This window comes from Aspergillus neoniger (genome assembly GCF_003184625.1).
Source record: "Aspergillus neoniger CBS 115656 unplaced genomic scaffold BO87scaffold_3, whole genome shotgun sequence".
In the NCBI taxonomy this organism is placed as follows: Eukaryota; Fungi; Ascomycota; class Eurotiomycetes; order Eurotiales; family Aspergillaceae; genus Aspergillus; species Aspergillus neoniger.
This window is the reverse complement of record NW_020291131.1, coordinates 859,576-874,786: the sequence shown is the minus strand read 5'-3', so window position 1 is coordinate 874,786 and position 15,211 is coordinate 859,576. Positions and strand designations below refer to the sequence as shown.

Sequence of the window (15,211 nt, the reverse complement as noted above, 5' to 3'; positions counted from 1 at the left end):
CGCGCATCCTGACAACACATACATCAGATCCACGCACTAGTTGCATCGCGGCTGGCTGAAGGTCTCTTGAAGGAGTATGCAAGAAGACCCTTGCAATTTGATGCGACACTTCCACACCAAGACCGCTACGCTGAAATTATCTCCACGCCAAACCCTTGGGAACAGCCATTTCAGCCACATAGTGCTTCAGGAAAGGCCGGCAGATTCCTACGCCGTATTTTCTTGATTCTAATCCAGAACCATGACTATCAATAGCAAAGCAACGGCAACCGAGGATCGCTCCTCGAAGCCACTTATTGTCATTGCCTGCGCAACAATAACGGGGCATACTTTCCCATTACTTCCTCACGCCAACGAGCTGACCGAACAAGGCTTCGATGTCTCCTTCACTGGTGGTCCAGAGTTCGAAACCCTCATCCGCAAAACCGGCGCCACTTTCTACCCAACAGAACGTTTATACTCCCAGGAGAGCCTAGACTACCTGGACTCAATTCCTGATCGCAGCGCCCGCATTATCTGGGGTCTCAAGACATTTTTCATCGACTTGACCGCATCCAGAATGAAGTCACTACAGACCGTTCTGGAAACTCTCCGCGAAAAGCACCCAAATCGTGAGGTCGTTCTCATCCAAGAGCTCGGCTACATGGGAACCTGGCCATACCTTCTCGGTGCACCTCCACCCAAAGGTTACAAGCAATTTCCCAAGACCCTTACATTCACCACCACACCGTTGCTTGTCACAAGTGTCGACACAGCACCGTTTGGGAGCGGTTTAGCTCCCGACTCCAGCGACGACGGCCGAGCCCGCAACGCTGCGTTGTACGCCGCCGAGAAAGTTATCCGCGATGAGCTAGTTGACCATAGCAACAGCGTGTATGCATCGCTTGGCGCAACCATGAAAGTAGACCAGTGGCTATTCGACCTGTGGAGCACCCATACCATCCTCCTGCAGCCCTGTTCCCCAAGCTTGGAGTACCCGCGCAGCGACCTTTCACCGAAAGTCCGGTTCATTGGCGGCACACCATGCAGGAAAACCGGCCTATCCACACCCCTGCCTGAATGGTGGGATGAGTTGGAGACGAACAGGCTCGCAGCGAACCCGAAGAAAGTTGTCTTCGTTACGCAGGGTACTGTCAAAATTTATTATAAGAACTTACTCATTCCCACCATACAAGCATTTGCCGACCGACCAGATGTCATGGTCATCGGCGTGCTGGGAGTGAAAGGCGCAGTATTGGGTGAGGATCACAAGATACCCGACAACGCCAAAGTCATTGATTATCTCTCATATGATGCGGTGCTTGCGTACGTTGATGTCTTCGTGACAAACGGCGGGTATGGCAGCTTTATGCATGGCGTGATGAACGGGGTGCCCATGGTGTTAGCCGGGACAGTTCGTAAGTACTCCCTCAACTTAGGAGACACCTAATCACTGACAATAAATAGAAGACAAAGGCGAAGTATGCATGCGCGGAGAATGGGCCGGAATCGGAATCAATCTGCGAACTGATACTCCCAGCCCAGAGACCATCCAAGAGAGTGTAGAACGGATATTGAGCGACCCTAAATACAAGGCTCGTTCAGTGGTAATCCAGCGGGAAAACGAGGAACTGGATAGTGTTAGCTCACTACGGCGGTATATCCTCGAAAACGAGTAATCACATTCAAAGTTCAAAACAAGAAAAGAAATTATCGAAAAGCAAACCATTTATACTATATCCCAATATTATGCTTAGGCGCATACCAAGAAATAATCTTCCACAAATAAGTGAGCACCAATCGCCACCCACCAACGAAAACAAAAGGCAAGATGGCCGAGTTGGTCCAAGGCGTCAGGTTTAGGTCCACCTAGATAAATCAGCTTGTTTAAAGCTTCCTGATCATCTTTCGATGGCGTGGGTTCGAATCCCACTCTTGTCATTTTATTTACTTCCTCTTCTCTTTTTCTTTTTATTAGTTTCTAATCACCTGCTGTTGCATCTAGTGTTTGTTGATTCGGTTTGAGGTTATTTGTTGGTATGTTGATGAATGAATGGATGGATGGAGAGAACTGCTTCGGTTTTTGGTTGTATGCAGTGAGTTATTTAGTATTACTTGGTGTCATTTGGTGAGGAAGGTGTGTACTTCTGGGCTGATTGGTAGTATATTCTATAATGTATACAAGCGAGGCCTTAGGCACTCATTATACAGTTGCTTGGTGGGTACATTGATTGATTACTTCTAGAGGTAAGTATATAGTACCAACAAGGATAGGACCATCAATCGCCCGTAAGTATAAACAGCATTGCGCGTCCTTTCTTAGATTCCTTGAGTGTAGTTTGAAATCTATTCCATGGAAGATGGAGCTGAGATTTCTATTCTATATACACCATATATTACACATAAACAAGCAGAGCGGAGAGGGGTATCATCTACTACGTATCGTACAAAAACAACGCCTATACCTTCGCTCACGACTTACTCTCTTTGACTGTTATCATGATTTCACTCAAATACGGATCCTCAGCCAACTCCTTGGCCGTCTTCCGGTTCTCAGGTAGCCATTGCAAGATATTCCTAGCGAAGGCCAAGAATTCGTCTTTCTCTGTACCCTTGAGACAGGTCACTGTGTCTTCGAGAGTCTGGCTTTCTGGGATGAGGTGCTTGTGTAGGAATTCACCTATATGCCATGGTGGTGGGGTTTGTGAGTATAGTATCTATACTGGGTAGTAAATAGGAGGTAGGGGTGGTATCAACTCACCATTTTCGTCAAAGAAAGGCCCATCGAACCACTCGGCAGGCGAGTTACAAAGTTTTCCGTCTGGATTCCGTAATTTAATACCGAATGTTCGGTTGAGTCCTTCTTTCTCCCGGGCTACCAATTCCTGAGGTGGCGGGCCCAGAAAGGCTATCATCTGCGCGAGATGAGCTGCCGGGGTGCCTCCTAGGTTTGAGTCGCGGGCGTTGGAGAAGAGTATTTTGTCTTCGATCAGTTCCCACATCTGTATGTCAACACATTGTTAGTATGTAGTAGTTTGGTTAATGAGGTGGGCGGGATACCATTGCTCCTAGGTTCCATATGTCGGCGCTGTATGACCAGCCCGCGCCGAGGAGTACCTCGGGTGCGCGGTAGCAATCCGGTTGGATGGGCCAGGTGTTTGTGACGTTGTCGAGTTGGAATTGAGCGGATCCAAAGTCAGATAGAACTGGAAGGAAGTCGAGGGATTTTGGACGGCCGAAATTATTGTGGCAGAGGTAAATGGTATAGTCGCCGATTGTCTTTTGGGACATAGGTTTTGATGGTTGGGATTGGGCAAAGCTGTGTAGGACTGAAGGGTCTTCGATGGTTGTGAGGATGTTGGCCGCTTTTATATCTATGTAGTTGTAAATCATGAGGATGCTGCTGGATATATAGTGGGGAATGTGAGTGGTACTAGCCGGTATGGATGATCTTGCATTCGGAGTGCAAGTAGTCGAGTCCTATTAGGAGGAACTTCATGTAGGCTTTGAAGATGTCAAGAGGAAATGTGTCATTGATGAACCGGCCTTGTAGAAGGGTTAAGGGCTCTCGTAGTGGCTCGTAGGCTAGACAGATGTGTGTCCCATTGGGGCTTTTCTCTTCGAAAGAATCAATGAAGGTTCTCAGAATAGAGTGGCCTAGATTTTTGGGATTGACGTCGCGGATGCACTGTTCCATACTGAGTTCATGACTTTCGTGGCCTTCTGCGTAGTTGCAGGTGCCGATTTTCAATGTCAGGTAGCGTTCTGGTAGCCATTTCCATCTAGTACGGACCGGGCATTAGCGCTGTGGAGATGAGAAGGGGCTGGCGGCATACTGTTGGAGATCGCGGACAAGCCAGACAGTGGAACTCGTTCCCCAGCCAAGCTTGGTCAGAGCTTCATAGCGATCATTGAAAATGTAACCAGGTTTAACGGGGAAATAGGCACTGGGCTTGAAGCCTGGAACCTTCTCCTCTTCGATCTTGGGTTCGGGAGGAAGCTCCAGGCCAGTGCCATGGAACGAAGTGCGGGACTTGCGCCCCAACGCTGACCATGCACGAAGTGATTGGGCGAGTCGCTTAGCCATGTTCTATTTACTTAGCGTAATGGAAGTAGATCGCGAGGGAAGTTGCATGATGGAGTGAGAAAGCTGAAAGGAGAAGGAGCTGTCACCGCGCATCCCTGCATGGCTTATATAAGCCTGTCATACAAGGGATTCAGTCTGACTCCCTCTTTTTCACGCTCTCTTCGTTCAAGTTGATGACGATGACACGGATAAATGTTGGACAAATCTGCCGAAGTCTCAGCTTTTTCTGTCTGGGCTGACATGCTAATAACGACGGGGCGTGCCTTAGTGCTTACTAGGTGTCTAAATGCGAGCACTAACACCTGCTAGCGGAGCTTCATTCATCCATAAGGCTGCGGGGTGCTCAGAAATATAAAGCGCAGTCATGTCTCCAGGCTGCCAATTCTCTTCTTTCATCAGTATCTCATCAATTGTAGATAATTATCACCAAACGCTAATAACAGCACATACTCAATGGCATCTTCTTTCCAATCCCCGTTCCCTCTCCCTGGAGTCGAGCACGGCCAGCGCATCCTCACTTCCGTAATCGAAGCCAGAGCCAAAGCAAACAACACCCCAGCATGGGTCTCCGTACCGATCAATGATCAGGACCTGTCACAGGGATTTCGCGACATCAGCTTCAAGGAGCTGAACAACGCGGCCAACCATGCAGCCCACTGGTTGAAGCAGAACCTGCCTCCGACGTCCGAGCCATTCCAGTGTTTCGCCTATGCTGGACCTAAGGATCTTCGATACCAGATTCTGGCAGTGGCAGCGGCGAAGGTGCAGAAGGTGGTACGTTACAATCCCCCGACATTCAAAAGTTTTCATTCTGAGCATATCATAGATGGTCCTTCCCTCCCCACTAGTTACAGCGGAAGCGCAGCTGCACATCCTGGAGAAGAAAGGGTGCACAGTCTACTTGAGACCATCATCAATGGAAGCGCCTGTTGCAGAGATCTTAAAAGCAGCTCCACATATCCAAACAGTCACGGTGCCAGACATCGAAGCCTTCATGCAAGAAGCAGAAGCAGAACCAGTCAACTACAGCAAGACATTCGAGGAAGGTAGAGCAGATCCATGGCTAGTATTCCACACATCAGGCACAACAGGTGAACCCCTCCCCTCTTCCCACTCACAATCAATACAATATACTTACACCCCCAGGAAACCCCAAACCAGTAACCTACACGCACGAAATGATGGCCGGAGCAGACATTGTCGCCTCACTCCCAGACATCGGCGAGACCCAAATCCACCACTACGCCCAGCGCCGCTGCTACACCCCACTCCCATCCCTCCACGTACGCCCCCATATCCCCCAATCAACCCCAATCCCTAACTCAACCCCGAACCACAGTTCGTAGGCATGGCCCTCTCCCTCTCCATGACAACCTTCATCCACATGACCGCCGTAATCGGCCCACCAACGCCACCGAGCCCCTCCACCATAATCTCCCTCCTCCAGCACGGCAACATCACCACAGCAATGTTCCCCCCGTCCCTAATCGACGCCCTAACCCTCACCCCAGAGGGCCTCTCCGCCCTCCATTCCCTCCACTACATCCACTACGCCGGCGCCCCCTTATCCCGCAAAACCGCCTCCCTCCTACTCCCCCACGTCCCCGTAATCCCAGGGGTCGGCAGCACCGAATCCGGCGGGTACTTCACGGAACTGCACCCCTACCAGAGCGACGCATGGGACTACCTAACCTTCAACAAGCAGCACACAGGGGTAGTATTCGAACCTCGCGGCCACGACTCAACTACCGAATCCCAACTGCACGAACTAGTCTTCATCCACGACGCTACCTGCGCCCTCCAACCCATCTTCAAACTGTACCCGGACCTCACGCGCTTCGAAACGAAGGATCTATGGCAAGAACACCCGATCCACAAGGGACTATGGAAGATTATCGGACGCGTGGATGACTACGTGTACTTATCGCACGGGGACGGGGTTAATGCTGCGCTGTTGGAGCAGGAGATTGTAGCGCATCCGGGGGTCAAGAATGCGTTGATTGGGGGACATGGAAGGGATAGGCCGGTGTTGGTGGTTGAGGCTGTGGAGGGAGTGGATGTAGAGGATGAGCGGAAGAGGAGGGAGTTTGTGGAGTCGTTGAGGCCGTATATTGAGAGGGTTAATGGACGGTGTCATGAGTGTGTAAGGTTGGGGATGGAGAGGGTGGTTGTGGCGAGCAGGGAGAAGCCGTTTGTGTTGACGGGGAAGGGAAGTGTGGCGCGGTGGAGGACGTTGGAGTTCTATGAAGGGGAGATTGGGGAGGTTTGTGCGTAGGGTTGATTCAGTAAATTGGTTGGGGGTTCATGGTGGGCGAATATGTTCTCCGCTGCTATAGATCAACAAGTAAATATAGATGGTGATATTCCTAGTATTTCGATTATATACACCCAACTCCTGAAAATCTGGCCAATGCAATCAATCATTCGTTTGTTACAGTAGACCAACCCGTTACTTTTTCGCATATACACATCAATCCAATCCAGCAGAATCATGTCCCATTTTCGTCAAACAAATCAATGGGTATCTAGATATCCGTCAACCAAGCCATCCCAAAACTCAATACAAGCACGCCAAGCCAATTCACAACTCCAAACGCGCTATACATGGACTAATTTTCAAATCAATCAACAATACGCACCCGCACGCCGTCCATTCCCATTGACGATGTCAACTGATCCATCCAATCCGTCGTCGGACCCTGCTTATAGTCCGGGGTGATAAGCGACTCCACAACGAGCTGGGGATGTCCCGGTGAGCTAGACGGGGTCTGCGGGGAGCTGTACTCCGACGCCGGACTGACCACACTCTCCGGGGATGGCGGATTGGATAGCAGACGAGCTTCTTTCTGTAGGGTTTCACGCTGGCTCGGGTCCAGCATGATGACGAGGTAATTCAGGATGGTGAGTCCGGCGTGTACGCCCCGCGTCACATGCGCCGAATATCCCTCAAAGAAGAATTGTGGCAGTGGTCCGATGAACCCGCGCGGCTGACTGTGGCCGGCACGGAGCATGGAGATGGACACGCCGAACTCGGTGTGGATACCGCGCAGGGCAGCGCGGGTAGCTTGTACGCTTTGCAGCAAGGGGGGTTCGAGCTTGGCCCGTTTGGTCAAGGGCAGGGAGAGTAGATCGCGGACGCGTTTGACGTAACCGGGGATCTTTATGATCTCGCGCAGGCCGCGGTCGACGACGTCCGTATACAATGACGAATCTGGCAGCTTGGCGTTGTCGTCGGAGATCTGCTCGTTGAGGAATTGCCATTCAGGCTCCTCGAGAAAGCAGGCTTCGCCCTCAATGAGGGCAGCGGAGACAAGGATCGGTCGGTAGACGATGTACATGGCACGACCGAAGCCATAGAGATGGGCCTTGGGGCCGCGGAGTTTCAGCAGTGCGCGGATACCGTGGGCGTGGTGGATCCACGCCTCTGGGCCGGTGCAGTGGTGCTTTTCGAACACAGCGAGCACGATTGCGGTGGAGAGGGCTTCGTCGGATTTGGCAGTCGACTCGTCGGCAAGAAGGCCGGCGAGACCGCCGAGAGAGCGGGTGTAAAAGGAGCGCGCGACTTCATTGAATTCGGGGATATCGTAGAGGGAGGCGGTATAAGACAAAGTGCAGGCACGGATGGCCCAGTCGAAGCATGAGTTCATGGCGCCACGTCGACGGTCGACATATTCGACCCAATTGACGGGCACGCGAGTTTCAGTGCATTTAAAGAAGCAAGGGAAGGCAGTGAGAACGTAATTAGTGAAGATCTGGGTTTGTTGAGCGGAGACCGCAGTGACGGTCAGAGATGGCGAGACGGATTCGTCCATTGACAGCGGCAGCGGGGCGAATCGCACGTCGCGCCCGCGGGCCGAACCTGGAGAAGGCGGGTCCCTCTCGCGGGGCGGGCGGGGGACAAGTTGCGACGACGCGGTAGAGGTGGAAGTAGAAGAGGTAGTGGAAGTAGTCGGTGAGATTGAAGTGCGATAACGTTGTTGGAGTGCAGGTACTTCGTTGCGAAATTTGAAGGTTCGGGTCTGACTTAGACAAGGCACATTGCGAGTTTTGCAGTGGTAACAGGGGGATTTGCCGTCACACTAAAAAGAGAGCCAATGCTGACGGTTAGAACCTGACCTCTCACACACACACAGGGGCGGACACCCGGAGAATTAAATGCAGCAACAGCAGAAGCCTGGTGGATACCGAGTGGTCCAGAAAGGAATGTCGGCAGTTGACATCTGGGCAGGATTAGGGGGGCAAAGCATGCAGCAACAGACAAAGAAGCAGCAGCCAACATCTGTGCAACACAGGGTTCAGGGGTCGAGCACAAGGAGAGGAATGGCGACTAGTAGACGCCAGGACGGGCGGCCCGATGCTTGGGGGAGGACAGCAAACAATGAATGAAGCCAACGACCAACACGGAACCATCAGTGATTCGACTATGATTCGTATCACTCACACACGCACCTGAAGATGGGCGTCAGCGCAGGCCCGACAACCGCGTGGCACTCGGACCATGCTGAAGATAGATCAACAGCCACAGCCAGACCGGTGCGATCTGGCAGCCAAGGCATGGAGAAGATGTGAGGTAAGGACGCAGGGGGGTGCGCGTGGGGGAGGGAGTTAGGAAGATCGAGCGACGTGAGAAAAAGGGAGGGGGATGAAAGGAGGCAAGTGGAGGGAGAAAAGAGAGAAGATGAGTTGAATACGAGTGAGAGTAGTGTGAGAATGAGAGGGGAGTGGACGAGCGAGAGAAAGCGAGGGGTTGTGTGAGAGAGAAAGAGAGAAGGGGAGAAAGGAACGGGGAGAAGGCAATAATTGAGAGGAGGAGAAGGGAAGGATAGCGATGAATGAATGAATGGATGGATGGATGGTGGATTTGGAGGTGGAGCACGCATCGGCAGGGCTGGGCGCAAGAGTCTGGACTCAATTGGTTGCGAGGAAATCATGGACCAGAGGGACGGCCTTCAACTCTCTCCAGGATTATTCCCAAGAAACCAGAATTGACGGATGGCCTCGAGTTTGTCCGGGTGATTCCAACTGATTGGCCCGCTGCCTGTCCGGATCGACACCGGGAGGCGATCCATCATCTCATCCTGTCTCTCTTTTCTTTCTCACTGACTGCTACTTGTCCCAAGGAGGATCATTATACTGATGTTACTCAACAGCTACTAACTACTACTACTACTACTACTACTACTACTACTACTACTACTACTACTCACAACCTGCAAAATATCCATCCACCCATCCATCCATCCATCCATCCATCCATCACAGAGAAGAAGAAGATTCTCCAACTCTCCCCCACACGAACCCTCCCATGTGCCATCCACTCAACCCACACAATACTCAAATCTTATACAAAGCAAGCAAAGCATAACCCGCATAGCGATAAACTTCCCCCTCCCGACCGCACACAAGGAATAATTCAAGAAAAAACTCAGTTCAAATTCCATCCACGTCTAGATCCTAGCCCGGTTAAAATCGGAAAAGCACACCCGTTCCTGGCCGTCTTTATAATTGGCGGATACTAGAACCAGGAAGTTAGTAAGTACTAATAACTCGCAGGAACAATAGAACCATCCTACTATACTTATTTATGTGGGATGATCATCATGACACTGATGTATGGTAAGATAGAAAAGGAAAGAAATAAAAATAAAAAAGACAAGAAAAGAAAGAGCGTCATGCACGGTGCCCAATGTAGTCCATCCGGTCCGTGATGCGTGATGATCGTGCAGATGAAGAATCCATCATTCGTCACTGGGATGATAAGGGAAAGGGGGAAGAAAAAAAAAAAAAAGCAAATTAATACTCACTAATGGGGGACAGATCCCGGTTCTCGGGAGGAGTCCGGCTTTTTTAAAATTAAAATGAAGAAACTAAGTATATTTACTTATTTGAAGGTTAAATGATTTATTTAGTATATTGCTTGTTTATTTTGGTTGGTTGCTGGCTGCCTACTAGTACTATGTATCACCGAATCAAATCCCGGGTGATGTGGATGCTTTTAGTTACTTAGTAGTAAGTAGTATTTACTCATTAGTACTACTTAGTTGCTGGGAGGTACTGGTAAAGAGACGCGATGTGTAATCCTTTGAATGATAATACTAAATCAGATACAAATCCTGGTCAACGCAACCGCTATTCAATGGATGAGCTGTCTGTATCTGTCTATAGTCACTGCAATAGTAATCTTGACACATGCGAGGTAGTAACGCCGCTACAAAAACAACCTGCCAGGAAATAATCAAAAAAAACAGCTAAACGACTATGTACATACAAGCAGTCATATTTTCATCGGCCGGGAATTGATCACCCTCTCACCCGTCTGTACATGCCCGGGTGGTCTCCAACGGCCATAGTTCCGGCACCAGCAAGAAGTAAAAATGTAGACGGGCGATCAACCGGATGCCGCCATGAGCAGCCGACCAACTACTGGCATTTCGGTAATGCCAAGGCGTGGCGGTGGATTCCAAGCTTGGGCGCATTTATCAAGACAATACGAGCAGTAATGGGAATCCTGAAAAATGAGCAAACAAAAAGAAAAAGAAAACAAGAAGCAGCCAAGTCACAAATATGGATGAAAAGAAGCGGAAACAGATAAAGCATGTCAACAGTTAGCGCCAATTCACCAGGAGGAGAATTTCACCATCCAAGACATATCAAGGAAGCGCAGAAGCAACCATGGGCATAATGCGACCGGCCCGCCCAACTAGACAGCAGCAAGTGATAGTGTTGTTGTAGTCGTTGGCCGATCTTTCCTTACACCAGCCCATCGTACAACGACAGCGCGCTGACAATGGTCTCGTCCCGCTTGCTGCCCTCCTTGAACTCCTCCATGTCGAGACTGCCGTTCTCATCCTTGTCCATCATGCGGAAGATCTTACGCACCCGCTTCTCCGGCGTGTCCTCGTCTTCGGGCAATTTGACCATCGAGCCCACCTGTGGTGCAGAGAAAGGAAGGGGGGTCAGCCGGTGTGGGGGCCAAAAAATGGAACGGCGACTAGGCGCGCAGCACTTACCATCTTGTAGATCGCCTCAACGATCGCCAACATTTCGTCATACGTGATCTTGCCATCACCATCGATGTCATACAATTGGAAGGCCCAGTCCAGCTTGTCCTCCATCTTGCCGCGCGACGTGACCGACAAGGCGCAGATGAACTCTTTGAAATCGATCATGCCGCTGTTATCCGAGTCGAACACGCGGAACACATAATTTGCGAATGACGACGGGTCGCCAAAAGGGAAAAACTGCCGGTAAATTTTCTGGAATTCCTCCTTGGTGAGTGTCCCCGACGGACAGTCCTTCAAGAATCCTGCCCCGCAGCGATTCGTCAGCGGCTGCTTCTACAACGGGGAGAGGAAATTGGCCGGGGGAAACCGATCGCAAACCCATGATATAACTGTCACACACCTTTATACCATTGTTGAAGTTCCTTCTTGTCGAAATGCGTGGCCTTTTGGAGTTCCTCCAGCTGGGAGGGCGACAACTTCGACTGTCTGAAAGACCGGTGAATAAATTAGTTTGATGCGGACAAGCGGGGAACACGAGGTCCGGGGTAGCAGGGGTAATTCTAAGGGGATAAAAGAAGGGCGCCAGCGAGGAAATATGGACAAGCATCAGACCACTTCCATCAGGATCTGTATTACTCCGCAGCGCAGTCATTGTTGCTAGAGTGCGACCATCCATGGGTGTCCGTTGTCCTGCCCGAGGGGGTTCCCTTGTTGTTCCTGGCCAGACCCATGCGGAGCGATCGGAAAAGCGCAGCACTTACGACTTGCCCATCTTCAGATCACACACACACGCTCCAAGCGCTCGGCTCGAATGTAGAATGTCTTTGTAAAGAGGGGAAAAAAATCGCTGGGATCGATGTATCACGGTGAGAACGCGCGATGAAACAGGGTCTCTCGGAAGGCGCGGGGTAGAGGAAAGTTTGGGTTGGATTGATAAGAGCGTGCGCTGCTTGGCCGAGGGGCAGAAGAAAGGGCGGTCGATCGGATTGAACCAGCACGGCTGACAAGGTAGGGTAGGTAGTAATGGAATGCTAGGTCGGAGGGGGAAAAGTGCAGATCAAAAGCTGAGACAGCGGAAAAACGGAGAGGAAAGAAAGGCTTCGTGGCGATGGCAGGAGAAAGAGTCGGGGATGCTGGAACTGGAAGAGCCGCGGGTCCAGAACACGGCGGCTTGGCGGCTTCACTTTGTGACGAGGTTTGAAGCGTAAGCGGTTTGAGATCCACGGCTCCCACTCGCTCATCCACCAATTGTTCCCCTCCGCCTTCCCGTCCCCCTGCTTCTTCTACCTTCTTCTACGTCGGCCTAGAGCGGTCGAGGCTATCTGCTCCGATCTACTTTCACTCTTATGCTATGCGCGGCCCGTATCGTACATTCAATCGTGCGCGTCCATCATTTCTAATCCTGCCAACGGGCGTCGCCTGCCGAACACCCGCGTCCAGTCTTTCCGACTTCTCTATGTACACATCATAACCATTACAAGCGCGAGTGAAGCAAAGAACCAAAACCAACAGATGCGAATTTCAGACACAGCTATACAGGGGATATCCTAGCCCAGCACCATCCAGAACGAATCAAAGCGAATTTTACGATGTATATATCGAAAAAGCACAGTTGCGTGAAGCGTCCTCGCGGTCACCGCGCGTGCTGAGTCGGTGCGGAGTTCCCTCCTGCGACAGTACCGGAGGAGATTTCGGCATTTCTACGACTCCGGGGGCGGGCCGCGCCGCGACGAGCGATCACTCATGTTAGAAGTTTCAAACGGCTTAGTCGACCTTGATGGAGCCGTAGATACGCTGCACGAACGCCCAGCTGGCGAAAAACCCAATGGATCCTAGTCACAGGGTCAGTGGAGTTAAGCGTTTTCGGGAAGCTCGCAAGGGTCCTTACCAGTCAAGATGAAGACAATAAATCCGAGGAGAGCAGAGTAGCCGACATACAACACCGCGCCGGTGAAACCACCGAAGCTGACCCGGGTGATCCAGAACAGAATTGCGTTCAAGAAGACGTACCCGCCGGTCATTCCTGCGCCGGCAAACGCCCGCCAGTGCCACCGGTAGTTTTCGGCGCACAGCAAGAAGTACACCAGAAGCACGGTCGTGGCAGCAGATGTGATAACCATCAACCCGTAGCAGAGGAACAGGAAGCCAAACATGTAGTAGATCTTGTTCGTCCACAGCGAGGTCATGATAAAGTAGAGCTCCACGAAGATCGCTCCGAAGGGGAGGATACCGGTCAACAGCAGAGAGGGAACAGTACGCAGCGTACCCGTCATCGGAGGGACCTGGCGGGGGATCTGGTTGGTCTTGGTGGGACCTTCAATAGCCTACAAGCAATTAGCAACCGTCATGGAGATTCGGAGTAGGCGACTTACACGTTGCTTGAATCCCAGCCAGCTTCCCGCAACACTTAGCGGCACGCTGATCACGAACCAGATCAGGACCAGGGCAAGCATAGTGCCAAAGGGCACGGCACCACTCGATCCCTTGGCCCAAACGAACAGGTTCAGAAGGAAGAACACGCCAAAGATGAGCGCCGGAACCAGCACTGGGGTCATGATAATGTTGCGTTTCCAGGCATCGCCGCCCAGCGATTTGTAGACTCGGGCCGATACGTAGCCGCCAATGAAGCCGAAAAGCGTATAGATCAGAAGGATTGCAGTGGCCAGGAAGCCACGGTTCGCGGGTGAGAGCAGACCAAAAAGTGCGAAAACTATAGCCATTAGCAAGAGGACTGTCTGATTCGCAAAGGATGTACCTACCAACAGTCACGCCCGTCATCATGAAAAGCTGAGCTCCGTTACCGACAAGCACACTCAGAAGCAGCGGGGACTTGGGGCACCGGAACACGTCTCCGTGCACCAACTTCCATCCGGAATCCTCCTGGATACCGTCTTCCACAGCCGCGGACGTGCTGTCGAAGTCGTCTAGGTTGATCATGTCCAGACGGTTGTACCGGGCAATGTCCTTCTTCAGAGCCCTAACCAAGATCATGCTCACCATTGCGACCAGGAAGACCACGAACACAGCCGAGTTGATCAAGGAGAACCAGTGAATCTTCGGGTCGTAGACATGAAGATATTTGTCCCAACGAGTGGCCCATGCGGTGGGCGACTCACGCCAGTACACACTGTAAGTCCATGTGACCGCAGTCTCGCCCTCCTCGTTCAAGGTGATGCCGACACCATCGCCATCGCACTGGGCGGTACCATCCTCCGAGACCATGGAGTTGCGCCGGGACTCCGGCTGCACGAGCACGCCAACAACACGGTACTTGTCCTGGTTTCCATAGCCGACACGGTGATACTCGATGAGAATTTCGAAGTGGTTGTTCAAGACCGGCTGTCCCTCGTCGTTGATCGATCCCAGAGCGAACCCGGGGCTGTAAAACTTGGTCTGTGTCACAGCCTCCATGTTAATCTGCGCCCCAGGAAGCCCATCTACCAGCCAGTTGATGTTGTATCCTTGTTGAATTCGGCGGTTGATGAACTTGGCGCTGCGGGCATCAAACGAGGCCGGGCCGCAGACAGCCTTGCAGGTCTCGTTCTTGCCCATGTGCAGCTCGAACGGCGACGTCTGGATGCGGTCTCCAAACAGGATGCTTCCTAGCGACTCTCGAACATCCTTAGGACCTTCTTGGGGAGCACAGAAATGGAAGGCCGGGTGGTAGTAGTCATAGGAGAAGACGGAATGGAGCTGTTCATCCTGCTGCGCTAGGCCGGGCGTAAGATGGTTGACATAGAGTGGTACCGATTGACCTTCATCGTAGGATGTAGGCGCAACTCCGGGAAGATAGAAAGCGGCGGATAATGAAGGGGCAGTGAGGAGGAGGGCGGCAATGGGCGAGGATCGTTTGTTGAACCACATGGTGGGTATCTCTATTCCAGCGCGGTATTAGTTAGTTCTTGTCGGTCGCTGGCGGATGTCCCTGGGGTTCGGCTGGACCCAAGCTTCAAGTGGCATACGTACAGGCTACAGTTTCCACGCCACAAGCGATTTTCAAGCTCGCATGGGTTGGGGGTGGTCCGGGTAGTAACCACCTACTTGAGATGGACACCAGGAATCTTTAACGAGGAATTGAACCGAAACCGGGCTCTTCGCTGAGAGAAGAACGCTTTGCCCGGATGCATTGAGGCCAGCTCGC

At 51.7% G+C, this 15,211-nt stretch overlaps 6 protein-coding genes and 1 non-coding gene across 7 annotated transcripts; 3 read left to right on the top strand and 4 right to left on the bottom strand.

Moving 5' to 3' along the window:
- Nucleotides 1–53: 53 nt before the first annotated feature.
- Nucleotides 54–1,695, top strand: BO87DRAFT_132903 (MGT family glycosyltransferase). The gene is made up of 2 exons (XM_025618065.1): nt 54–1,397; nt 1,447–1,695. Exons 1-2 carry the CDS (start codon nt 242–244, stop codon nt 1,656–1,658), a joined length of 1,368 nt encoding a protein of 455 aa, XP_025484262.1. The 5' UTR covers nt 54–241; the 3' UTR covers nt 1,659–1,695.
- A 109-nt stretch (nt 1,696–1,804) lies between these two features.
- Nucleotides 1,805–1,920, top strand: BO87DRAFT_t42. Its single transcript has one exon. It is a non-coding gene; the product is annotated as a tRNA-Leu (tRNA).
- Nucleotides 1,921–2,450: 530 nt separating this feature from the next.
- BO87DRAFT_299092 (kinase domain-containing protein) lies at nt 2,451–4,066 on the bottom strand (the record flags this gene model as incomplete). The annotated part of the gene is made up of 5 exons (XM_025619082.1): nt 2,451–2,659; nt 2,741–2,981; nt 3,040–3,379; nt 3,414–3,761; nt 3,816–4,066. 5 exons carry the CDS (start codon nt 4,064–4,066, stop codon nt 2,451–2,453), a joined length of 1,389 nt encoding a protein of 462 aa, XP_025484261.1.
- A 313-nt stretch (nt 4,067–4,379) lies between these two features.
- Nucleotides 4,380–6,472, top strand: BO87DRAFT_325921 (putative AMP-binding enzyme). Its single transcript, XM_025620121.1, has 4 exons — nt 4,380–4,840; nt 4,893–5,157; nt 5,213–5,349; nt 5,406–6,472. The coding sequence occupies exons 1-4, from the start codon at nt 4,520–4,522 to the stop codon at nt 6,339–6,341; spliced, it is 1,659 nt and encodes a 552-aa protein (XP_025484260.1). The 5' UTR covers nt 4,380–4,519; the 3' UTR covers nt 6,342–6,472.
- BO87DRAFT_372864 (uncharacterized protein) lies at nt 6,433–8,974 on the bottom strand. The gene is made up of 2 exons (XM_025622395.1): nt 8,516–8,974; nt 6,433–8,145 (listed from the first exon to the last, which is right to left on the bottom strand). Exons 1-2 carry the CDS (start codon nt 8,564–8,566, stop codon nt 6,688–6,690), a joined length of 1,509 nt encoding a protein of 502 aa, XP_025484259.1. The 5' UTR covers nt 8,567–8,974; the 3' UTR covers nt 6,433–6,687.
- Nucleotides 8,975–10,737: 1,763 nt separating this feature from the next.
- On the bottom strand, nt 10,738–11,971 carry BO87DRAFT_132803 (EF-hand domain-containing protein). Its single transcript, XM_025618064.1, has 4 exons — nt 11,832–11,971; nt 11,471–11,556; nt 11,077–11,372; nt 10,738–10,996 (listed from the first exon to the last, which is right to left on the bottom strand). The coding sequence occupies exons 1-4, from the start codon at nt 11,840–11,842 to the stop codon at nt 10,817–10,819; spliced, it is 573 nt and encodes a 190-aa protein (XP_025484258.1). The 5' UTR covers nt 11,843–11,971; the 3' UTR covers nt 10,738–10,816.
- Nucleotides 11,972–12,445: 474 nt separating this feature from the next.
- On the bottom strand, nt 12,446–15,179 carry BO87DRAFT_350231 (transmembrane 9 family protein). Its single transcript, XM_025621065.1, has 5 exons — nt 15,037–15,179; nt 13,830–14,945; nt 13,443–13,780; nt 12,959–13,394; nt 12,446–12,902 (listed from the first exon to the last, which is right to left on the bottom strand). The coding sequence occupies exons 2-5, from the start codon at nt 14,932–14,934 to the stop codon at nt 12,835–12,837; spliced, it is 1,947 nt and encodes a 648-aa protein (XP_025484257.1). The 5' UTR covers nt 14,935–14,945; nt 15,037–15,179; the 3' UTR covers nt 12,446–12,834.
- Nucleotides 15,180–15,211: the final 32 nt, after the last annotated feature.